Here is a 26,183-nt window from a genome sequence, read left to right as displayed (position 1 = left end):
GCAACTGCGTGATGTTATCATGATGTTATGTAAATATGGACCAAAATCTCTGAGGAATGTCTCCAACACCTTGTTGAATCTATGCCACGAAGACTTAAGGCAGTTCTGAAGGCAACAGGGGGTCCAACCTGATACTAGCAAGGTGTGCCTAATAAAGTATATGTGTGTGGTAAAAAGGGGGTTGTGGCGCTCCCTAGTGTACGTATAAGTGGCCAATTAGTAATATGTGCCTTAAATGGTGTAGTATATCAAACAATAGTAAATAAATAGTATGTGTGCAGACTCTTACACAACATGAATAGATATAGTGCTCAAATGTGTTCTAAGTGCATAAGCAGTGGTTGATAGTAGTATACCAATCACTGGATCAGCAGTAACCCATCAAAATCAAAAAATAAAAATAAAAATAAAAGTAAAAATAACCACACAAAAAGAGGCATACATGAGCATAATTAACTGCTGTGAATAAAGTGAGCAGTAGGCAAGCCCCACTCAAATATCGTGATACCAATAACGTGATATATGAGAAAAACAGGTTTTTCTTAAAGTGCACAACTATAATGCATAAACTTTCACACAAATTAATTAGCTCACATTAGCTCTCAGTTCCTGAGATGGAACTGAGATGATCAGCCAAGTTAAAAGTCACTCTCTATTTCTCTGATTCTAGCACGGTAATAGCCAGGAACCCACTACAGATCACCTCACAAAGCACCTGGAGAAGGGAAGGATATCCCAGACACCTGACTACTTAGGATGGTGGACACGACCGCAGTGGCTACAACCAAATAGCGTACTACCCCTGTGGGGGTGAGTGGATCTGGTGAGTGGGGACCCTGGAGGGGGAGCACAAAGTCACGAGAGGATCCTGTGAAAACACCTAAAAGTCACCATTTCTTTGTTACTGATTATGAGTGAAGATTGAGCATACCACATGGACTACCAGCTGCACATTGATTTATGAACACTTTTTATATATTTTTTACCTTTTATGTTTTCTTCCTTTAATCACTAAGCTTCTTTGCAAACACCCAAACCACCACATGTGAGCTAATTAATTTGTGTGAAAGTTTATGCATTATAGTTGTGCACTTTAAGAAAAACCTGTTTTTCTCATATATCACGTTATTGGTATCACGGTATTTGAGTGGGGCTTGCCTACTGCTCACTTTATTCACAGCAGTTAATTATGCTCATGTATGCCTCTTTTTGTGTGGTTATTTTTACTTTTATTTTTATTTTTTGATTTTGATGGGTTACTGCTGATCCAGTGATTGGTATACTACTATCAACCATTGCTTATGCACTTAGAACACATTTGAGCACTATATCTATTCGTGTTGTGTAAGAGTCTGCACACATACTATTTATTTACTATTGTTTGGTATACTACACCATTTAAGGCACATATTACTAATTGGCCACTTATACGTACACTAGGGAGCGCCACAACCCCCTGTTTACCACACACATATACTTATAGACCCCTTTTGGGGGCTATATTAGGGGAGGCTGCATACCTAGTAAGGATCCTAAGCACAGTCACTCACTAGTTAATTGTACCTAATAAAGTGGCCGGTGAGCTTAAAAATATTTAAAAGAGAAGTGTAGCCAAAGAATTTTTGGCCATAATTCTCTTCTTGGTCGCAGGAGTGCACTTACTTTACACCTCCTGTGACCCCAAGTAAACTTATAGTGGGCTATTGCTCACTATCAGCTGATGTCACAGAGCTGCTCCAGGCTTTGGATGAAACCCAAACCATTTTGTCAGGATCCACCCAGCCCTTAGATAGACAACTGGCTCTGGCTCTCATCATGCAGCTGAAAGCTGAAGCCAGCCTCGCCCGCCCCTTTTGCAGCCTGGTGCCCCAGTGAGGGGCAGAACAGAGAGCGATGTCTGACAGTCACTGCTCTCTGCTCTGAGCAGACAGAAAACTGAGCAATCAGCAGTCATGTGATCGTTCAGTTCTCAGACTTTGAGCAGGAATAGGGCAGCTGTAGCATTGCACCAATGCTGCATCATAGAGATGAGTATACAGTTAGGTTCATATATATTTGGACACAGGCATAATTTCATTTTTTCAGGTATTTACAAAAATATATTCAAGCTATAGTTATATAATGAATATGGGCTGAAAGTGCACACTCTCAGGTTTAATTTGAGAGTATGTACATCCAAATCGGAGAAAGGGTTTAGGAATTACAGCTCTTAAGAATTGCCATCCCCCCTTTTTCAAGGGACCAAAAGTAATCAGACAATTGAATAAAGCTGTTTCATGGCCAGGTGTGGGCTACTCCTTCATTATTTCTTCATCAATTAGGCAGGTAAAAGGTCTGGAGTTGATTCTTATTGTGGTATATGCATTTATAATCTATTGCTGTGAACCTACATCATGCGTTCAAAGGAGCTGACCATGTAAGTGAAACAGTCCAATGTAATGCTCCGTACACACGGTCGGATTTTCTGATGGAAACTGTTCGATGGTTTCTTGCCGGAAATTCCGACCGTGTGTAGGCTCCATCAGACATTTTCCATTGGAATTTCCGTCACACAAAATTTGAGATCTGGATCTCAAATTTTCCGACAAAAAAATCCGTTGTTGTAAATTCAGATCGTGTGTACACAATTCCGACACACAAAGTTCCACGCATGCTCAGAATCAAGCAGAAGAGCCGCACTGGCTATTGAACTTCCTTTTTCTCGGCTCGTCGTACGTGTTGTAACCGCATTCTTGACGTTCGGAATTTCCGACAAGATTTGTGTGGCCGTTTGTATGCAAGACGAGCCAACATCTGTCGGAAAAAATCCATGGATTTTGTTGTCGGAATGTCCGATTGTGTGTATGGGGAATTAGGCTTCAAAAACAAAACAAATCGATCAGAGCGATAGCAGCAACATTAGGAATGGCCAAATCAACAGTTTGGTACATTCTGAGGAAAGAAGAACTCACTGTTGAGCTCAGCAACATAAAAAGCCTGGACATCCCCAGAAGACAACAGTGGTGGATGATTGCAGGTTCCTCTCTATAGTAAAGAAAAACCCATTCACAACATCCAGACAAGTGAAGGACATTCTCCAGGAGGTGGACGTATCATTGTCAAAGTCTATAATCAAGAGAAGACTTCACGAGAGCAAATACAGAGGGTTCACCACAAGGTGCAAACCATTCATAAGCCTGAAGAATATAAGAGCCAGATTCGACTTTGCTAAAAAAACATCTAAAAAAGCCAGACTAGTTCTTGAAAAGCATTCTTTGGACGGATGAAACCAAGATTAATCTGTACCAGAATGATGTGAAGAAAAAAGTATGGAGGAGGCTTGGAACAGCTCATGACCCAAAGCACACAACATCATCTGTAAAACACGGTGGAGGCAATGTGATTGAATGGGCATGCATGGCTTTCAGTGGCACTGGGTCATTGGTGTTTATTGATGATGTGACAGAAGACAGAAGCAGCCGGGTGAATTCTGTCAGCCCAGATTCAGCCAAATGCAGCAAAGTTGATTGGACGGCGCTTCACAATACAGATGGACAATGATCCAAAACACACAGCAAAAGCAACCCAGGAGCTTTTGAAGGAAAAGAAGTGGAATATTCTGCAAGGGCCGAGTCAATCACCTGATCTCAAACAATTATTTATGATTATATTCATTTGTCCAATTACATTTGAGCCCCTGAAAATGGGGGGGGGGGGGGGGCTGTGTATAAAAATGGTTGCAGTTCCTAAAATTTGTACTTGAAATTTATGTCCAACCCCTTGAACTAAAGCAGAAAGTCTGCACTTCAAATTCCTTTGGATTGTTTAGTTTTAAATGTTATTCTACTGGCACACAGAGCCAAAGTTATGAGAGTTGTGCTTGTGTTCAAATATACAGTATATGGATCTAACTGTATGTGTTTTATGTTTTTGTTTTTTAATTTCCATATTTCTTATATATCACAAAGTTTCATATAGACGCAAAATATTTATCTACAGTCCCCACATAGCAACAAGAACAATGTTTAAATTCATCTCTAGCAGATATAAAAATCCCAAATGGAAGTGATATTAAACCCTCATCTTTTAAGCAGCTGATTTAAATACTTACTGAGTATGCAGCTTCCTTAACTTTGTAATGCTTGCCTATGTTTCAGTTTAAGTTGGTTCCATGACCACTGCCCCAAGTTTCCTCTTTAAGGGTGACCCCTTTCTCTAGCAGCATCATATGGAGCCACTAGAGTTGTGTCTCTCTACACAGTGTGAATTAGACATGTGCACTGCTAAAAGGTTGGTTCGTTTTCATTTGCGTTTCATTCATTTTTCTTTTTGTTGGTTTTTTTTTGGGTCATTCGTTATGATCGTAAATTCTCAAATTCCAAAATTTGTAAATTCGTAAATTGGGAAATTCGAAAATTCGAAAATCTGAAAAAGTGAAAATTCGTAAATTTGTATATTCAAAAATTCGTAAATTTGAAAATGAAAAAATCTGAATATTCAGACGTTCGAAAATCCGAAAATAAGAAAGAAAATCCGAAAATTCGAAAGAACGAAAATTTGAAATAATAGCTAACTAACTAATAATAACAAACTATTAAATTATAGGTATTGGAATTTCCTTTCAAATTTGGCTGTTCGTGAATGTAACTAATATGAATTTATCTGAAGTTACGAATTATTCGAAATAACGAATGCCAGATCTAAACGAATGGAACAAATTAATATTTAATAATAATGGTTTTTCGTTAATTCGGATATTTCCGAATGAACAAATTTGTGAAAATTTGTTAAAAAAACTAATTTGAAACGAATTGCACATGTCTAGTGTGCATCAGTAGAAACACGCAGACCTGTAGCCTGGGATGGCAAGGCACTCCCCTGCTATTCCCTCCCCCCCTTCCTTTTCCAAGCTAGCAGACTGGCTCAAGACTACACTGTCCACTGTTAACTTATTCTTGCGAAGACTGGAAGTTTAGGGAAGCAACACTGAGAGAGCAGGAGTAGCATTATTGAAAACTTTAAGCTGCTGGGGTAAGAATTTTAACAAATAGTTTAGTGGGAAAGGTTTATTTTATTGTGCTCAATGTGGTAAACTAAACAACACTAGGGTTTTAATACTACTTTACGGCCGGTCATAGACGGATTGAATCATTTTCCTGCAGGTTGCAGGAAAGAAATTTGCTTGATTGCCCCATCAACACAGAGAGTGTTGATGCAGGAATCCCTCCTGCCGGCCCATTGTCTTCTCCCAGCAGGGAGGTGGGGGAGGGCGGAGGAAGCCGTCCCCGCTAGGAGAAGACAGTGATTGACTATAGCAGCCGCTAGTGATAATCACAGTTAAAACCCGGCATGCTGGTTGCACCCAGTTGATTGATTGATCAACTTGGTACATTCAGCCTGCCCATACATGGTTCAAATCTTGGCAGGTTCTTGCTGAACCGGCCAAGATTCGAATAGTGTACGGCTTCCCTAAGACCCCATACACACTATTAGATTTTCTGCAGATTTTCGTCTTCAGATTTACCAAAACCATGCAGTGCAAGGGCCTGCCTGATTGCATACAAATTGAAACTCTTAAGGTTTGACCTCATATTATATGGTTTTGGTAAATCCGAAGACAAAAATCTGTAGAAAATCTAATAGTGTGTATGGGGCTTAAGTCTTTTTTTTTTTTTTTTACAAGCAGCTCTTATCTAGTGACATAATCACTTTAAAGAGACACTACTGTCAATGTGATTTTCATATTAAAGAATGGTGATAGAATTTTGTGCATATAGATTTTTGTAATGCAGTCTATAAACATGCACAATCAACTTCAACCAGGTGAGCGGGTTTATGAGAGGTGGGTGGGGCTGCTGCCGGGATCTCAAGTAATTTAAAAAGGATTACCTATGTGGTCATATTTTGTCAAGAAGAGCTGCACTGGTCAACCCAAGAATCAAAGTTGTAACATTGATATATAGACTACATAGTGAAAGGCAGACACTACGACAAATTGTATGAGCTAAACAACACATCACATGGTGCTAATATGGCAATCAAAAAATGTTTCAGGCTACTTTTACTGTTCCTGGTATTAATAGCTGCAAGACATAGAGCAAAGAAACACATAAAGGTGGGAATTGGGACTATACGATACCCAGGAGATAATGCAAATGAATAAAAATGATGTAGAGATAAAAAAATGACAAAATGTATTATAACAATATATTAAAAAAAACCTCAAAAAAGGAAAGACATTTTGACAACACTATTGAAATAGAAAGTCACACAGTAATTTCAGTATAGTGAGTACAAAAGGGGTGAACCCCATGCATGTAAAGTACAGCTGAACTGGGCGGACATAGAGACCCCAACACGTTTCAACAAATTGTCTTCTTCAGGGAGAGGAAGTCCACTTGAGAAGGATATCATATATCAGCTACAATAGCAGTTATATTTATAGAAGGAGGAAACTGTGTGCCTGTAGCTTATAGAGGGGCCATACATGGTCCCATAGATCCCAGAGGCCAGCCAGGATAAAAAGGCGGAAGAAAGAAATAAAGACTCCTCCTCGTAATAGGAGGAATCTATTCTGTGGTTTACCTAGTTGGGGGCAAAATATTTTTGAGGGTGCTAGACCACAGGCCTGTAATTGACCAATGCCTAAACCAGCAGATGCGAGACCATCCTTCAGATGAAAGACATAGAGCCTAGAGGACCCAGTAGTCCAGCAATCTATACAGAGCCAGTTTTCCCAACCTCGAAACACAATGCAAAAAGACAAAAACAACAATGATTCCCTGTGCATGAGTGAGATAACCAGATGGAAAATGTAGCTCTGTTGCAAAGACTGTTGCTGTCCTCTAGCACCGGGGTTGTCCTCAAAACACTGTAAAGATAGATAAAAGAAAGGGGGCACTGGCCTAGTACATTCTCTCACAACTTTTATTAAGATTGAATAAAATAAATGGGTTCTATTCACAAACATAGGTCGTATAAGCACTCATCGGGCCACTTGACATGGTTACACTCTCCCAAACTCTCCGATACCTCCAAAATAGGGGGGCCTCACCAGGGTCCCTGCTGGCTAGCGCGTTTCAAAGGTATCTCCTTCTTCATCAGAGCCAAAAGATCAGAGCTCCGATGAAGAAGGACATACCTTTGAATGCGAAAGCCAGCAGGGACCCTGGTGAGCCCCCTATTTTGGAGGTATCGGAGAGTTTAACCAAGTCGAGTGGCCCGATGAGCGCTTATACTACCTATTTTTGTGAGTAGTACCAATCTATTTTATTAAGTCCTAATACAATTTTTGGGATAATGCCCTAGGCCAGTGTGCCCTCTTTCTTTTATCTATCTTTACAATGTAAAAAGAACTGGATTTCAAATTGGTACAAAACATTAGGAAGGGGACATATAGTATACCAGTCCTCCTCAATACTGTTTGCATGGGCGCATATCGACAACCTAAGTCACCTTGTCCAAGTATTTGTACATCAGTGGATTTCCAAGGTGTAGTATTTTTTTCTTGAGTAGTTCTCTCAATTAGAAAATCCCACACAGAGAAAAATCAGTTCCCCAAAATAACAAATCTACTCATGTTATCTGTATTTGTTAAGTACTGCATGCTTTGGATAGATTCATATTTTCAGTAGAAGTTAAGGAATAATACAAAAATGTCTAGCTTAAAGAACAAAGCCACTGTATCTGCAGGGCAAGCAAAGGCTTATAGATCCCTTTTGTAAACGTAAATCCTTGATCCCCAACAAAGAGCCTAATAAACACTTCCTACAGGAGGGCTACACTGGTTATAACATTATCCATTATTGTTCAGAACTAGACAGCGGGGGGACAGCACAAAACATTAAACACCATGGCAATAATTTTCTACGCAACATTCCAAGATACGCCATCACTGTGACTGCGCTTGTCCATATCAGAAGAAAGAAAAACCCCACAATATCCACAAGCTCCTCTACGCAGTAAAAAAAAAACATGGTCACTTACAACGTTCTGGTGACTCGTCTGAATTGTCCGGGCAGTCCTGTTCTCCGTCACATAGCCAGCTCTGTGATACACATGTGACATTATCGTGACATACAAACTCGCCTGGATCACACAATTGTTGTTCTGAAATTAATAAGAAAAGAAACACTTTAATTGAAAAGTCATGTAGTAAGGCATATACAGTAGGTGTAAAGGCAAAAAAGGCAACAGGAAAATCAGTTTTTAATCACTGGCTATGCGTAGTTCTATTCTTATTTTGCCACAATTGATAAATTAAAGTAGCATAGGCTATATTGCGCTATGTGATGAACTTTGTTTTCTTTGAGCTTCTGCCTTCTTTTTAATCTAAAGATCTACCAGTTGATGTTAATAAGCTAAGTATCATCCCTCCTTGGTGTTGCCTATCCTTCTAAGGATTTGATTCCCACACAAGTTTTATAATCTAGCCATTTGGTGAGCTTGTTTCTTCCCAACACGAGTGTTGGTGGAGCACAGACACTTAAGATCACCTATCACACATTTTATTTTTTGGTGTGTAGACTCTCTCTCTTAGGAATTTCAGTGTCCAAGTATGCACATAAGTATGTATTTGTGATGCATTTAATGTTAATTTTTTGATGAATTTTATTTTTTGTTCTACCAAATAGAACTATAGGCAAAACTTGTTTTGGATAGAGCAAAATAGGGTTATAACCCCTGTCATATTTTTTTTTTTTTTTTTGCCATCTGTGTCCCATTATGGAGATTTTCCTTCACTTCCTGTCCCATAGTGAAACAGGAAGTGAAAGGAAATCCCTGCAAATTTAAGGCATTCCTTAGGGACCCCCAGGTCACCAAAACAAGTGTCCCCATTGGAAGATTCCCCCCCTATTACTTTTCTGGGGACAACCCAAAATTTGTGATTTTCTTTTGCGTTCAATGATAATGGTAAACAAAACAAATAGGGAGGGTGGATCTGCAATAAAAAAAAGTTCCATCAATTAAAATGCAAGGTGTGAGGGTGTAACAAGAGCTTTATAGACCAAGCAACTGCTATGGAGCCCCAGCGCTGTTTAGCTACATAGTGATTTAGGTAGTTAGAAATATCAACAGTCCAAATAATTTGGGTTAAATGAATATAGATATAGTTTGGAAACCCTTAATATTATTATTGAGGAGGTGATTAGTATTCTGTACCACTACAGAAATTGTTTTGTGATGGAGAAGTATGCCCTGTACACACGGTCGGACATTGATCGGACATTCCGACAGCAAAATCCATGGATTTTTTTCAGACGGATGTTGGCTCAAACTTGTCTTGCATATACACGGTCACACAAAGTTGTCGGAAAATCCGATCGTTCTGAACGCGGTGACATAAAACACGTACGTCGGGACTATAAACCGTATAAATCGTGTGTACACAAATCCGACGCACAAAGTGCCACGCATGCTCAGAATAAATGAAGAGAGGAAAGCTATTCCTCTCTTCATTTATTCTGAGCATGCGTGGCACTTTGTGCGTCGGATTTGTGTACACACGATTGGAATTTCCGACAACGGATTTTGTTGTCGGAAAATTTTATAGCCTGCTCTCAAGCTTTGTGTGTCGGAAATTCTGATGGAAAATGTGTGATGGAGCCTACACACGGTCAGAATTTCCGACAACAAGGTCCTATCACACATTTTTCATCGGAAAATCCTATCGTGTGTACAGGGTATGAAGGTGTTGGGGGCACTCAAAGGTTTTGCTATGGGGTCCCATCATACATGGTTACAGCCTTGGCAGGATGTGGAACTTCACGCTCCTAATCAACATTGATTATTTTTAATCCCCATGCTGCTAGCATTAGTAAATAGATAGGAAAGTACATCATAATTACTTGTTTTAAACTTTTTTCTTATATTTCTTCAGTTACTTCCTGGTTATCATGCCTAGACAAATTATGCCATACATCTCAGGAGTCTTCAGGAGGGGAGGAGATGAGGAGGGGTTTTCTAAGTTAAGCACACTCTCCTGCATGTATATTTGAGCTAAGGGTAGGAAGTAAATGCTACATTTATCATTTGCCCCTACTCAAGATGGCCAGAAATGCTAGGGGGTGTTTTTCAGAGAGGTTTCTCACCAAAATAAAGCATAGAGACATGGATGGACGGGGGAGTTTGGTTTGAATATTAAAAATGAATACATTAGGGTTTTTGGTTCGTGGTGCTCAAATGCAGTGAAGATCCACCTTCAGAAATTCCAAAACACTCAAAAGGGGTGGAGGTAATGGTAAACAAAGGTTGTTGTTGCCAATAGGGACCAATGCATTTAGTTAATGAAGAATTTACTTTAGTAATGCTATCTTTTTACTGTAATATTTCTTTATTAGGGCATGAAAATAAGAAAGAACAATATCTTATGCAAAACTGTATTAGTATATGTAATATTATTTAATTCAAATAAAAGGCATTCAAATAAATCATGCTTATAGTTCCATTCTGAAATGTGGGACATCTTCCTTTCCTACTGTTTAGCAAGACTTAACAAAGAGATTCAAATTACAACTAATGCCACGTACACACGATCGGACACTCCGACAACAAAATCCTGGATTTATTTCAGACGGATGTTGGTTCAAACTTGTCTTGCATACACACGGTCGCAAAAATGTTGTCGGAAATTCCGAATGTCAAGAACGCGGTAACGTACAACACGTACGTACGACGAGCCGAAAAAAATGAAGTTCAATAGCCAGTGCGGCTCTTCTGCTTGATTCTGAGCATGCGTGGAATTTGTGCGTCGGAATTGTGTACACACGATCAGAATTTCCAACAACAGATTTTGTCGTCGGAAAATTTGAGGGTCAACTCTCAAATTTTTGTTGTCGGAAATTCCGACAACAAATGTCCGATGGAGCCTACACACGGTCGAAATTTCCGACAACAAGCTCACATTGAACATTTGTTGTTGGAAATTCCGACCGTGTGTATGGGGCATAATTTGTATTAAGATTGTGTGGCACTGCTGGGCTTAGATGCACTATAACACAAAAAATTGTATTACAAAAACATGTCTGTATTTTGTTTTGTACATTATGATATTATATTATTTATCTTGTAATCATCTGCTGTTTGATATTAAACAAATTTTGAGTGCTTCACTTTATTAAAGTGTGGGAAATAGAAGAAAACAAACATACATAGTCACTTACATGGCTGTAGCATTAGTCTGATGCTCTAAACCCCCCGTACACACGGGCCGAATGTTGGGAGATATCAGCCTGTTCCATAAAAAAAACACTCAACATTCAGCCTGTGTGTATGTCAGTCATTCGGACAGAAGCTGGCTGCTTGGTCGGCTTCTGTCGGACAAGCATGCTGGAAAAACAGCAGCCAACCGCACCTAATCAGTGCAATCAACCAATGGCAGTCATGGGAGTGTTCTGCCGGGGGGGCACCCCCCTGTCAGAACACAATAGCTCAGCGGGGGAAAAAAAAAACCTGTTATGCCCTGTACACACGATCGGACATTGATCGAACATTCCGACAACAAAATCCATGGATTTTTTCCAACAGATGTTGGCTCCAACTTGTCTTGCATATACACGGTCACACAAAGTTGTCGGAAAATCTGATCGTTCTGAACGCGGTGACGTAAAACACGTACGTTGGGACTATAAACGGGGCAGTAGCCAATAACTTTCGTCTCTTAATTTATTCTGAGCATGCGTGGCACTTTGTGTGTCGGATTTGTGTACACAAGATCTGAATTTCCGACAACGGATTTTGTTGTTGGAAAATTTTATAGCAAGCTCTCAAACTTTGTGTGTCGGAAATTCTGATGGAAAATGTGTGATGGAGCCTACACACGGTTGGAATTTCCGACAACAAGGTCCTATCACACATTTTCTGTCTGAAAATCCGACCGTGTCTACAGGGCATTAGTGTGTACTAGGCTTAAGTGCGGGAACTGAACACTCATATGACTGCTGATAAATCAGTTCTCAGTCTTCACCGAGCAGAGAGCGGTAACTGTCAATTGTCACTCTCTGCTTTGCCCCTCCATATCAGACTGGAGTGCTGGGCTGTGGAGGGGGCAGGAGCAGATAGCTCAGGCTCTCAGTGGCCTGCTGAGAGGTTGAGGCAGCTGGCAGTAAGGCATCTGGGTGAGTCAGTCTGGACTGACTCGATTACATCATCCGACAGAATCTGGGTCAAAGGAATGCAAATAAGTGGACTCCTGTGACCCAGAAGAGAAGCATGGTCAGAAACGATTTGGTCATACTTCTCTTTTAAAGCATAATTTTTTTAGTTTTGGATAGAGTGGAAATGGATTTGAACACCCATTAGATTTACCATCTCTATATGTCTTGGTTACCATTATCACCAAAAGTGAAAGTAGTAGAAAATTTGGGATTGTTCCCAGAACAGTAATAGAGGGGAAATCTTTAAACAGGGACAGTTCTGGTGACCTCAATGAATTCCCTTAATTTGCAGGCATTTCCACTCACTTCCTGTTCTGGCTATGGGACAGGAAGTAAAATACATTTTCCTAATGGGACTCAGATGGAAAAAAAAAATATGACAAGGGTTATAACCCTCCCTTGGGCTAACCAAAATGCAAAAAAATAGGTTTGTCTATAGTTCTACTTCTGCACCCCCCCCCCAAAAAAAAAAAGAAAAGTCAGCAGCTACAAAACCCGTACTGACTTTTACTATTATTACTTACCTCTCCAGGCATCCAGCTGTGTCCCCACCTGAGCCAATTCTTGAATCGGCTCTTGGATGCTGGCGTCGCCATTTTGGCTAAGGGAAACTGGCTTTACAGCTGCTATCCTAATGCACATGCGCAAATCGTGCTGCGTTTTCTCAATGGGCCGGCTGCAAGATAAGGGGGGAGGAGGAGTGTCCGACCTTCCAGCCCACTTTGTGGTGGCAAACTGAGCCTGAAGTGGGAGCGGGTACCTGTCAAAACCAGGTTCCCACTCCTCCCTCCCCCCAAAAAGGTGCCAAATGTGGCAGAGGAGGGGGGAGGAGGCAGACAAGTGGAGCTTGCCCTTTTGGGTGGAGTGCCACTTTAAGGTATTTCGTCAGGTTTGTGAAGTATCAAAAAAAATCATATTCAGCAATCACAAAGGCATACATTTCCCTTGTGACAGAGGGGTTAAAACAATGCTCTCAGCATGAAGGGAAAAAGAAAAAACTGTTATATCATCTCCACTTTACACCTAACAAGTTGCAGAGAATTGTTGTGAAAAGTTGTGTGCATCAGGTCAAGACAGAACAACCTTGAATTTGGGTTTTCTAATTTGCAACAAGAGTCAGAGCTTTGAATATCAGCAAAAAGGCCTTTGGACTGAAAAAAGGCCATTCTCTAAAGAAATGATATGTTTGACTGAATAGATATATTTTCTGGTTTTCACTCCTCATATTTCTATAAAAATATAATAAAGCCATTGAAAGAAAATATACTTTAAAATGCATTTCAAGGTCGTTATTTAATAAAGTAATCATAACCCGCAGCCCAAGAATAAAATACCGAGCTCGTAGAATTTGCGATGGGAATTCAGAGTGAAGTGTTCCTCAAAATGGGGTTTTGTGAGGTGACGGATGGAGTGATGTCGTGTGAAAGGATCACAAATGTTCAACTAAACCCTCGTAAAACTACCAAATAGAAAATTATTTTCAAGATTTAAAGTGTCCTTGCGTTGGCAACATATAGAAACTGTATCCACAAATCTCTTTTATCGTGTCCTAAGAGGAGCCCATTGCAAACGGAATCTATTGACTGCTACAAAGTAACTACAATGGAAAGCTTGTGAGACATGTATCAGGTGGATGGAGAAAGGCAAAAGTCAAACTTCTGCAACAAAACAAACATACCTGTCTGTTCTCGAACTTCTATTGAATATACGCTGAGCTGCGCATGCTCAGCATGCATTCTTAGCATGGTGCCAGTGTGCTGGGATGAATAAATCCCATGTGTATGCACATGGGATTTCATGTCATCCCCTCCGGCCATGTCATGTCATCCCCTCCTGCCAATTGGGAGGGCGACATTCAAGCACCCAGGAAGTCATTGGCTAGGTATTCAATGGTTGCATTGCTGGAAGAAAAAGGCAGATTTTAGTTCCACTGTATCAGAAAATTAAAGGGTTAGGTCATCTTTACTGCCTAAGCAATAAAGGGCATCTGTAAATAAAAACAACAAACTGTGCAGCTTTGACTAAAGTTGAACAATTACCTTGCTATACCTGTAGACCATTTATGTGCCTCTTGAAGGAAAACTCATAGGATGTTGCTAAAAGAAGCTCGGCTATCATTTTTCACCCTCACAGGGCTCTTACGTTGATTCAAACCCCCTGATATGCACTCTCTTCCCCCAATTAAGTAGCTTTGAGCTCAGAGTTTGAGAGCTGACTTCTGTGATGGTGGGGGTTCATAGTAATAGCTGAGCTTCACTTAGCAACGTCCTAGGAGTTTTCCTTTATAAGGTACATAAATGGCCTACACCTAAGAAGAGATTTTTTCACCTTTAGTCAAAGCTGCACATTTTGTTAATATCTACAAATGCCCCTTATCTTCATAGGCAATTATTGGGTAAAGGTGAACTAACCCTTTAACCACTTGCTTACTGGGCACATTTCCCCCCTTCCTGCCCAGGCCAATTCTCAGCTTTCAGCGCTGTCACACTTTGAATGGCAATTGAGCGGTCAGGCAACACTGCACTGTCGAGCTTTATTTTGGTGGTATTTAATCACAAAAAAAGACAGGTAATTTTTCTCCTTCATTGGCACTGATAGGATGCACTGATGGGCACTAATAAGGCGGCACTGATGGGCACTGATAGATGGCACAGAAGGGTACTGATAGATGGCACTGATGGGCAGTTGGGCACTGATGGGGCAGAACTGGTGAGCACTAGGGATGAGCTGATGTCCATGTGGAACATACAGTAAGTTCGACTTCGAGTGTTCGCTGCATTTAGAACATTATGGGGCGTTTGTGGGAAATTTGAGTGCCCACGGAATGCCCCATAAAGAAAAGTGAGATGGCAGGGCAGGGTGCCTTTGGCCAATCATGGCTCAGGGGGCTGAATCCACGCCCCACACTATGTTAGGCTGCTTACATAGTGGTCGTATGTAGTTTTATGAAGGAGAGCAGCAAAATTACATTTGTAAAGGAAAAAATGTCATTTAAAACTGCTCACGGCTGTAATGAATTGCCGGATCCCGTCAATATAGATAAAAATCATTAAAAAAAATGGCGTGGGTTCCCCTCCCAGTCCATTATCAGGTGCTTTTGGGTCTGATGTGAATATTAAGGGGAGCCCTGAGCCAAAAAAAAAAATGGCGTTGGGGTCCCTGTTCTAGGAGGGGAAATTTGGGTGCGTGTGCTATAAGTGGTAATTCAGGGGGATTTGTGTTGAGCGGGGGATGGGAGAAGAGGATTTGTGATAGGAGGGTCGATTTGGGGGGGTTTGTGCTAGAAGAGGTGTTATGGTAGTGGGAGTGGAGATTTGTGGGATGGGGGGGTATTTGTGATAGGGAGATTTTGAGTAGGAAGGAGAGAATGTGTACTCTAGAGGGGAAATTTGACAGGTGGAGGATCTATGCTAGGAGCGGTGATTTTTTGGGTGGAGCACATGTGTGCTGGGGGAAATTGGTGGATGGAGAGGGCAGGGATTTGTGCTGGGGGGGTGGGGGGTACAGCAGGGAGTGGATTTGTACTGGGAGGAGGGGGAATTCATGATTGGGGTAATCATGCAGATTAGTGCCCACATTTTTTTTGGGGGGGGGGGGGGGATTTTTGCTGATACATAATGCTCATACATTTGGGGGGGGGGGGGGAATTTTGGCATGTTCCCCTTGGACTCTAGGTGACCTTTTTCCAGGATTGCTCTCACTATTACAAACGAATCTCTAAAACCTTGAATCTCTAAAATCTCACATAAGACTTAACTTATAAATGTAATTCCAAAAGTAATTTTATTTTTTTTTCTGCTACTTTTCTTAAAATAATAGCAAGCTTGTGATCCTGCCGTGAAGGTCCTTGTTCAGGCAATTCTTGTTATAAGGTGTGGATTAGTGGATAAGCTTCTGCATTCCCACCCTATCACACAGGCTTTTGGTGAAGGCAACAAGTGGCCTTTCAACACTCATTTGCATGGTGTCACCATCAGAAAAACCATCCTCTGAAATGCATGCAAGGAAACAGGAAGTTGGTACAAAGTGGCTGCAGGAGATGAGCAGTATAGAGATACAACAAAGAATTGGAAAAAAGGTGGAAACAGTATTTTATTAAAGAAAAACACATGACATTAATTTTAGGCTCAATTCACACAGCTTTAACACAATGACATGTATGTTTATTTTAGCCACTTGACTGTAATTTTCCAATCTAATTGGACTCAACTGAAAATAACTGTCACTTTTTTTACAAATAAATATCCTTATCCTAGTAATAAAAGTGTGGTGGTCCATGGAGGTTTGAGAGGTTCAGCCACAAAGGCAGATTAGAGACGTGTGGAAAAGCTCAAGGTGTCCTTAGGAAAAATAAAAGAGGATGAGCCCTTATAGTGTAGTTTAGTGACTTTAATAAAGTTATTGTTATTAAAAAATGACATCCATTTAGGTTGCTGGATCACCCTACAGGGTAAAGGCACTCATCTCTCTCTGTAGGCACGGGTGGAGAAAAACCAGTCTCCACGTAGAATTGAATAGGCCACTCTCAATGCCTCTGGGGTCCCAGTCCTACATCCTCTGGTAGGTTCTCAGACAGGTGGTGTACTAGGTGAGTAGAGAAGTCAAAAGGCCCATTGGTGGTCCAGATCTCACCTATCCTTATCCTGTTTTTTTTTTAGCTTTGTGAAGTGAGCCTACAGTACTTTAATGGACTCTAATGTCATCCAGTTAAGGTTTAAAGTGGTTCTAAAGGCTCAAGGTTTTTTCACCTTAATGCAAAAAAACCCTTCTGGGTGCAGCTCCCCCCGCATTCCCCCCTAATACTTACTCGAACCCCATCTCGATCCAGGGATGCGCATCAGAGCAGAGGTTCTCCAAGGTCTCTTTGTCTTCTTGGCTCACACAGCAGTATGGGCTATTGGCTCCTGCTGCTGTCAATCACAGCCAGTGAGCCAATGAGGCGAGAGCAAAGGGATGGGGCCAAGCCATGCTCTGTATGTGGATGGACACACAGATCGCAGCTTGGAAGCTAGCCTGCTCAAGTGCCTCCATAGCAAGAAGCTTGCTATTGGGGGTCACTGTCAATCACAGCTAGTGAGCCAATGAGGAGAGAGCAAGGGAATGGGGCCGAGTCGTGCTCCGTGTTTGAATAGACACACAGAGTGCGGCTCACAATCAAGCCTGTTCGAATGCCCCCATAGCAAGAAGCTTGCTATTGGGGGCACTTGCTGCTGTCAATCACAGCCAGTGAGCCAATGAAGAGAGAGCAAGCGGGTGGGGCCGAGTCATGCTCTGTGTGTGTGGATGGACACACAGACTGCAGCTTGGGGAGCAAGCCTGCTCAAGTGCCCCCATAGCAAGCAGCTTGCTATTGGGGGCACTCGGCGGGGGGGGGGGGAGAAGCCAGGAACACCACCAAGGGACCCAAAAAGAAGAGGATCGGGGCTGCTCTGTACAAAACCATTGCACAGAACAGGTAAGTATAACATGCTTTTTTAAAAACAAATCTTTCCTTTAGAATTACTTTAATTTGATATGAAATGTTTTATTTGTTTATATTCTATATGGGCAATGATGTCAATACAGTAGGGTTCCAGGTCCATAGTGCCCTGCACCTTCCATAAGTACATTTAAGCATAAGGTCAGCAGTGGGCAGCCTGTGCTACATGATGGGGGCCAAGAAGTAAATTGAACCTGTTTCAGATTTAACAAGCAGAATGGTTCACGTTGTATTAAATCAGAGCCTTACTTCCAATATCTGTTATTTTCATATTAGCCTACCGCAGAACAAGTCTTTGCTTGTTCCTGGTTTGGAACTATCCAAAAAAGCATAAATGTTTAACTTGCATTATGCAAATTAATGTGCATGTGCGATTGTTTCATTATAAACAATGTTAGAGTTTATGACCTGAAATTAAAAAAGGCACGTTGTCTCGTTTCTTTTTAAGTCTTTTTACAGTTGAAATGCAAGTTGGATTTCCAGGTCAGGATCAGCAGCCGTAAACCTGACTCAGATTATGCATTGCAAACAATAAACATTGCTGAATTTGCACAGACCCTCTGTGTGGCTCTCCCTGGTGCCAAAACCTACATGTGTGGGCTTATTGTTTGGGTGGCTCGAGGAAGCTCAGAAGCAGGGAAAAAAAAAAAGCTGAATAAATTGACTTTCACCCACGGGAGAAATGAACTCAGAGGCTTACAACAGCAAATTCAGCTGAGTTTTCTAAACCACCCTGCGCTGCTTCCAAGTTACATATTCAATGTCAGAATGTAATCGCAGTCTGGAGATGGGGTTATCAGGGGTACCTGGGAAGAACTAAAACCGAACAATGCAATCAGCTGAACAGCATGAGAAGATTAAACATATCAATAGGCACCAGGGAATAAAGCATGGGTCCCAAGAGCGATTGATGCTGCATGCACGTCCCTCAACAGCCGTAGTCAGGGCAAAAAGCAATAATACACAGCTGACAGTTATCGATTGCACATCAAATGTGACATTTCATACAGGCATTAATGTTACAGTACAGTCACGCAGACATGAACATTCTTCATTTAAACTCAGTTAAATGGTCAGTCCACTTAAATTTTGTATCAATATCCGCATTTACCCCTCTCGATATTTCACCTGCTTATACCCAATATCTCCCTCCATGCATGGACAGACAAAGAAATCATGCTAGTATCAGACCTTTACTCCCATAACTTACTTAAACCCTTCTCTATTCTTCAAGCTGACTATGCCCTTCCTACAATGGAATACTATTGTAACTTTGCTGCCACGGTCACAATGTATCATCCACACAGAGACCCTATTCCTCTGCGATTTGGCTATCTGGATGGTTCTTTTCTAGGTCTACCAAAGGCTCAGTATGTGACTTTCCAAGGTAACAAAGCCTGGCTTGCAACCTGCTTTATAGCAGCCAGGAGGGCCAACCTAAAGCAGTGGGCCTCCACCACTCCAACAACCATCGCTGGTGTGAAAGTGGACCTGTTGAATCTTCTATGCAAGGACAAACTAGACGTTGTCCTGACCCACCATGCCAACTCATCACGCTTTTTACACAAATGGAACCTATATATCACCAGGATTCAGCCTAGTCTGGACTTATGAATACATACAAATAAAATCAAATAAGAGGCCCACTTCCCAATAACTGGAAATTGTTGAGTATTTAATTATTATCACTGATTCATCTGTGTGGACGGGATACCGCCAAGACTATATAAAGTCAATACATGTAAAACAACAGGAAGACAAAGGGATGTCTCCAAAAAGAATAGTAAAAAGGAGGATCAGCCACAGTGTATGCAAAAATAAATTTTTTTTTTTTTTCAAAAAAACAGTATGACTAGTCCACTAGTGGTAACAATGACACCAATAAAGTGAAAACACCCCCCCCAGTCTACCCAAATAAAACCACATACAAAAAATGACAACGTTGTCACAATAAAGCTCCAGAATCAGGGCCCCTCAAACACACCCATGTACAACCAATTATGAAAGGACTGGTGCTGCTCAAGGTTGCTTATCCAGTATGGAATAAGGTTTAATGTTCTGATGAACAATGGTTCTGTGTTCTATTGTTTTACACCTACTCTGGACTTACCTACCTCTCGTCTCCCATCTCTGAACTCTGATTCTTTCAGGGGAAAAGTCTATCACTACTAGATGAATTGGCCCCTACTAAAAATCAGATTTTCCCACATAATATGGCTTTTATTAAATATCTCTAAACATGCCAGCACAATAATAACAAAGACCACCACCATATTTAATATAAACTATTAACAGTAAAGCCAAACTCTTCATCCCATTAAATATTTAAAATCATTCAAGTGTAAAGCCAAAGCTTTATATTTTGGATAAAGTAGAAAAGGATTAGAATCCCTTCTCTGTGTCCCCACTAGGAAGACTAACCCCCTTTAGTTATCCTGGAGACCATTCATACAGTGATGAGATATCCAACATTTTAGAGTGGTAATCAGAATTGGAAATAAAGGGTTATCTTCCCAAAGGGCCATCTCAGTTGACAACGGTCTAAGAGGAGAATTCCCCTCAATTTTAAGGAATTTCCTTTTACACTTTTTTCTATATACAGGATAGTAAATGAAGGAAAATCTCCCAAATGGGACGACAAAAGTTTCATTACCTGAGGTTTTTAACCCTTCCCTACATGATTAAAAAGGAATTGGGTGATCACCCTGCTTCATGCCCCATGCAGGGCTGTCTTTTCCCGGTGTATATTTGGGGACCTGCATGCACCCGCATGTCAAATTGGTACATGGTGGCAGTGTCCGTGCAGCTTTGTATCCCAAAGGGATGCTGGCACGGGGTACATGCAACACCTTTGCACGCCCATGCTGGGAAAAGATGCATGGGGCATGGAGCTGATCACTCTGTGTGAACGAGGCCTAAAACAAAAAGGTTTTGGTTATATATATGTTATGTACTTACTCCTTATTCCCCTTCTTATCCAAATGCCTTGAATGTCTGGTTTACAACCGACTGAGCGTCCACCTCGCTGATAATAGCCTCCTTGATCCCCTTCAGTCTGGATTTCGTCCTCAACACTCCACAGAAACTGCTCTCCTAAAACTAACAAACGATCTACTAACGGCCAAAACCAATCGACACTATTCTGTACTCCTACTCCTGGACCTCTCTGCTGCCTTTGATACGGTTGACCACCCCCTCCTCCTCAAAAAACTCCACGCCTTTGGTCTCTGTGACTGTACTCTTCCCTGGTTCTCTTCCTACTTATCCAACCGCACCTTTAGCATTTCTTATAACTCTACTTCCTCCTCTCCTCTTCCTTTTGTTCATGTTGGGGTCCCCTAAGGTTCTGTTCTTGGACCTCTCCTATTTTCAATCTACACCTCCTCCCTGGGTCAGCTGATAGCCTCCCATGGCTTCCAATACCACCTCTACGCTGACGACACCCAAATCTATTTCTCTACCCCTCAGCTCACTCCCTCTGTCTCCTCACAGATCACTAATTTACTATCAGATATATCAGTCTGGATGTCACACCACTTCCTCTAACTGAATCTATCCAAAACCGAACTTATAATTTTTCCTCCCCCATATGCCCCTTCCCCTGATCTCTCTGTCAAAATCGATGGCACAACTATAAGCACATCCCCACATGCCAAGGTTCTAGGTGTAGTCCTGGACTCTGCACTCCCCTTTAAGCAACACATACAATTACTGTCCAAATCCTGCCGCCTCAACCTCCGCAACATCTCCAAAATACGCCCCTTTCTAACCAATGACACAACAAAGCTCTTTATTCACTCACTGGTCATCTCTCGTCTTGACTACTGCAACTCCCTTCTCATTGGCTTACCTCTACATAGTCTATCACCTCTTCAATCTATCATGAATGCTGCTGCCAGAATCATCCACCTTAGCAATCGCTCTGTGTCTGCCACTCCTCTCTGTCAATCCCTCTACTGGCTTCCGCTTGGCCAAAGAATTAAATTCAAAATACTAACAACTACATACAAAGCCATCCACAATTTCACCCCAGCTACATCACTAGCCTAGTCTCTAAATACCAACCTACTCGTTCTCTTCATTCCTCTCAAGACCTCCTGCTCTGTAGCTCCCTCATCACCTCCTCCCATGCTCGCCTCCAGGACTTTTCCAAAGCCTCTCCAATCCTATGGAATGCCCTACCCCAATCTGTCCGCTTATCTGCTACTTTATTAGCTTTTAGACAATCCCTGAAAAGAGAAGCCTACCCTACCCACACCTAACAACTGTATTTTCATTTTCTCCATCAGCTCATCCCCCACAGTTGTTGTTACCTTTTGTTTCCACTTAACCCTCCCTTCTAGATTGTAAGCTCTAACGAGCAGGGCCCTTTGATTCCTCCTGTAGTGACTTGTATTGTAAGTGTACTGTCTGCCCTCATTTTGTAAAGCGCTGCGCAAACTGTTGGCGCTATAAATCCTGTATAATAATAATAATACTTCCAGCATAAGTAGATAATATGGGAGTCACATATTCATAAATAAAGTTTTTTTTATTCTACACTACTCATCGTTATATTATATACAATTTTTAAGAAAACAAAGGCATAGATAACCAGCAGTAGAAAAATGTACCCCTTGCAATTATCCATGGACTAATTAATATTATTTAAACTGAAAGCCCGGATTGATACCAACTTTTTAATTGCAATAAAACGTTCAAAGTTAAAAAAAAAAAAACTATTAAAAGGCAAATGTTTTAGAATAATTTCAATTTCAACACGTAAACATTATTTGCATACAGCTAGATGCTGATGTATTTATAGGGAAAGGATTGTGCTATTTCAGTGGGAGTTTATATTATACCAATACATAAATACTAAATATAAGTATTTAAAATATTGTATTTATTGGCATATAACACTCACTTTTTCACTATGAAAATCTAATGCAAATAGTGTGTGCGTGTTATAGGCCAATACTTCAATTTTAGCTGCCTCGGAGGGGACAGGGAGGGGGGCGGGACGAGCGCCGTCAGATTACATACAGTGAGAATCTCCTGTTTACTTGGCGGCCTCTGTAATAGGAAGTCCCGTCCCTGGGCTGCCATTGGACCACTGTTCTGTCTATCATAGGAGATTCTCACTGTATGTAATCTGTCGGCGTTCGTCCCGCCCCCCTCCCTGTCCCCTCTAGGCTGCAAATGGGCATCGATCAGGCTGCTGCATTGATGGCAATGGCGACGCTGCTGCATTGATGGCAATGGTGAGGCTGCTGCATTGATGGCAATGGCGAGGCTGTAGATGGGCATTGATCAGGCTGCATTGATGGCAATGGTGAGGCTGCTGCATTGATGGCAATGGTGAGGCTGCTGCATTGATGGCAATGGTGAGGCTGCTGCATTGATGGCAATGGTGAGGCTGCTGCATTGATGGCAATGGCGAGGCTGTAGATGGGCATTGATCAGGCTGCATTGATGGCAATGGTGAGGCTGCAGATGGGCACTGACCCTTATTTTGCTTCAAAGTTCCTCATTTAAAATTTTTTTTTTTTCCGGAAACTTCCCTCTTAAAATGAATGTGCATGTTATACACCGATAGATACGGTACTTTTAAAAACAAATCATATTCACCAAGAGTACATTTTTCAGTATATACACATCGGCAGACACTAGCGGACAGGCAGTGGTACATGCCAGACTACGATTGATTGATTGATTGATTGATTGAACAACTGATGTGTGGGAGGTCAACCACAACTAAATCAGACCCCATAACTGATTGTACAATTTGTTTAAGGGTCCAATAACTTTGATATCTAAGAACCAATTATCCAATTTAAATCAAATGGATTGGTTAATATGAAGTTGGCATTAAATTCAACGTCAGCTTATTCCATCAAACCTCCACTATCTCAAATAGCTTTAAAAAAAAAAAACGCTTATAGAAAAAAGTTTGAAGTTAGCTATCATAAAGAAATTTGGGATGGGAGCCTGCTGTAATAAGTGAACCTTACATTTTAGCTTTAAGCTGACCTTATACATTACAATTAGTACAATCTCTTTCTGATTTCCCACAGAAGATGAGTAGCACTGAAATGCAACAAATTAAAAAAAGGCCAAGAACAGAATATTTTTTTATCATACATAGTACTTTACAGACAACAGGGTTAATTTACTAAAACAGGAGCATGCAAAATCTTGAGCCTCTCCCATCCTCTGGAACTCCCTAACCCAATCTTTCCAGCTATCTCCTACTCTGTTCTTATGCGATCCCTGAAAACCTATCTCTTCAGGGAGGTCTCTCCTGCTTCCACCTAATAAAATGCACTCTTGCTTTCTCCATCAGCTTATCCCACACAAGTTTGTATTTATTTTATTTATTACAGGTACAAACATTATATCGCACTATCAATACACAGTGCTTTACAATTCAAACCGGCGCCCCTAGTCCTGCTAGGCGGGAGTGGTAACCACTTAATTATTATGTTTTGTATCACTTGACCCTCCCTTTTAGATGGTAAGCTCTCATGAGCAGGGCCCTCTGATACCTCCTGTACTGAATGATATTGTACCCATACTGAGCCCCTTCATTTTGTAAAGTGCTGTGCACACTGTTGGCACTAAAAAAATCCTGAATAATAATAAAAAGGATGATAATACATATATATTAATAATATTAATATTATATGAATATATTATAAATATGCCCCTGAATAATAATAATAATAATAATAATATATTATAAATATGTCTCTGAATGTCAGGGTGCACATGTACTTTAAGGGTATAAATGATTTTAGTTTGAGGCAGAAGTGAAAATTCACATAAAGCAAATACAATGTATTCCTTTTTCCTGCAAGCTAGAGTGCTGCAGCGCAATCAACTCAAATTTTTCAGATTTTCAAACAACACACCATTTGCCATGATATTTCATCAGCATTTTAATTGCATTTTTGCTGTCAAACCTCTTCAATGAGCTAAAGTGTGATTTTCAGTTTGCAATTAAAATTCCATAATAAAGAGCAAGCCTGTGGTTCCGAATCAGCCATGCTGATCTGCAAAGAATGATTTTGCTTAAGAAAACAAAGAATAATTAGCATTTTCTGTTTGTAGGAAGGAAAGGGGCTTAGGCCAAATTGTCTGCATTACTAAATCCCCATCACAAATGACATTCTGTACCTTTTGGGGTTCTGGTTCAAGCACAGGAATGCATTTGGATCCCATTGTGCCTTGTCCCAATAGCAAAGGAGTTGGGGAAGGACAAACCATTTACACTAGATGATTACTATATCTTTTTTGATAGACGCTGAAGAAGCATTTGTGTTTTGGAAAAAGTATATGAAAGGGACTTATGAGGATTTCGTATATATTTTCTGTCATTATTTATTAGGGACAGATTAAAAAAAATATATATTTCTTTTAGCCACATACTAACATCCTAAGGGATAGTTTACACTTGCTTCAAAACATGGCTTCGGGCAGGCTTTGTTAAAGCTCTCTGAACGCCAGTCAGAGCTCCCGTCACTAAATAAAATGGTTAGCTTACAGTCCTGTTTACACCTTGCTTTTGCTTGGTGCTTTGATGAGGCTTTGGTTGGGTTTCGGTGGGGCTTTGATGAGGCTTTGGTGAGGCTTCGTGAGGCTTCAATGAGGCTTCGCGGGGCTTCGATGAAGCTTTGGTGGGGCTTCGGTGAGGTTTTGTGGAGCTTTAATGAGGCTTTGGTGGGGCTTTGGTGGGTATTCGTGGGGCTTCGATTAGGCTTCGTGGGGCTTTGATGAAGCTTTGGTGGGGCTTCGGTGAGGTTTTGTGGGGCTTCAATGAGGCTTTGGTGGGGCTTTGGTGGGTATTCGTGGGGCTTCGATGAGGCTTTGGTGGGGCTTTGGTGGGGCTTCAGTGGGGCTTCAAGCAAGCTTTGCCATAGATTTCTATGGAGGCTTTGAAGAGGCTTTGAAGCTCCACTAAAGCTACATGGAGTATACTGTAATTTTTGAAGCAAAGCCAAAGCAAAGCAAAGCAAAACAAGCTGTAAACAGGACTGTAAGCTAACCATTTGATTTAGTGACAGGAGCTTTGACTAGCGTTCGGGGGGGTTTAAACAAAGCCTGTCTGAAGCCTTGTTTTGAAGCAAGTGTAAACTAGCCATTAAAGTGGTTGTAAACCCTTACAGACCACTTTAAGCTACAGGTAAGCCTAGATTAAGGCTTACCTGTAGGTGCAAGAAACCTACACGGTTAAAGAGATATTTTCCTAAAAACGGGCACCGATGTCTATGGCGCATGCGCTGTAGACAACGGCGCAGGCACACTGAGCGTGCCATTAGTGAAGGCGATCATGCCATCACTGACGGCTCCCGCACGCATGGGCCGGAGTGACGTCATCGCTGCTCCAGCCAGTCACAGCGCCGAAGCAGCGATACCCTGAAGTCACTCCGGGTATCATGGCGGCGACAGAGGAGGTGAACGAGGGTCGCTTTGGGGGCTTCGATCTCAGGTAAGTAATTCATAATGAGCTAGTATTCTGTGCATACTAGCTCATTATGCCTTTGTCCTGCAGGGTGTTTTTATTTTTTATTTTTTTTAGAGAGGGTTTA

General features: G+C 41.3%; 1 protein-coding gene across 6 annotated transcripts in view; it reads right to left on the bottom strand.

Moving 5' to 3' along the window:
- Window positions 1-26,183, bottom strand: part of LRP1B (LDL receptor related protein 1B) — a 2,172,167-nt gene that overhangs the window by 1,757,863 nt on the left and 388,121 nt on the right. For all 6 annotated transcript variants that reach the window (XM_073634235.1, XM_073634238.1, XM_073634240.1 and 3 more), the window contains exon 2: window positions 7,966-8,088. In XM_073634235.1, coding sequence (XP_073490336.1) covers window positions 7,966-8,088 — 123 coding nt within the window. The remainder of the gene's footprint in view (window positions 1-7,965; window positions 8,089-26,183) is intronic.

This window comes from Aquarana catesbeiana, linkage group LG06 (assembly GCF_042186555.1).
Source record: "Aquarana catesbeiana isolate 2022-GZ linkage group LG06, ASM4218655v1, whole genome shotgun sequence".
NCBI lineage: Eukaryota > Metazoa > Chordata > Amphibia > Anura > Ranidae > Aquarana > Aquarana catesbeiana.
The sequence above is the reverse complement of the archived record's forward strand: the minus strand, read 5'-3'. Positions and strand labels throughout refer to the sequence as shown.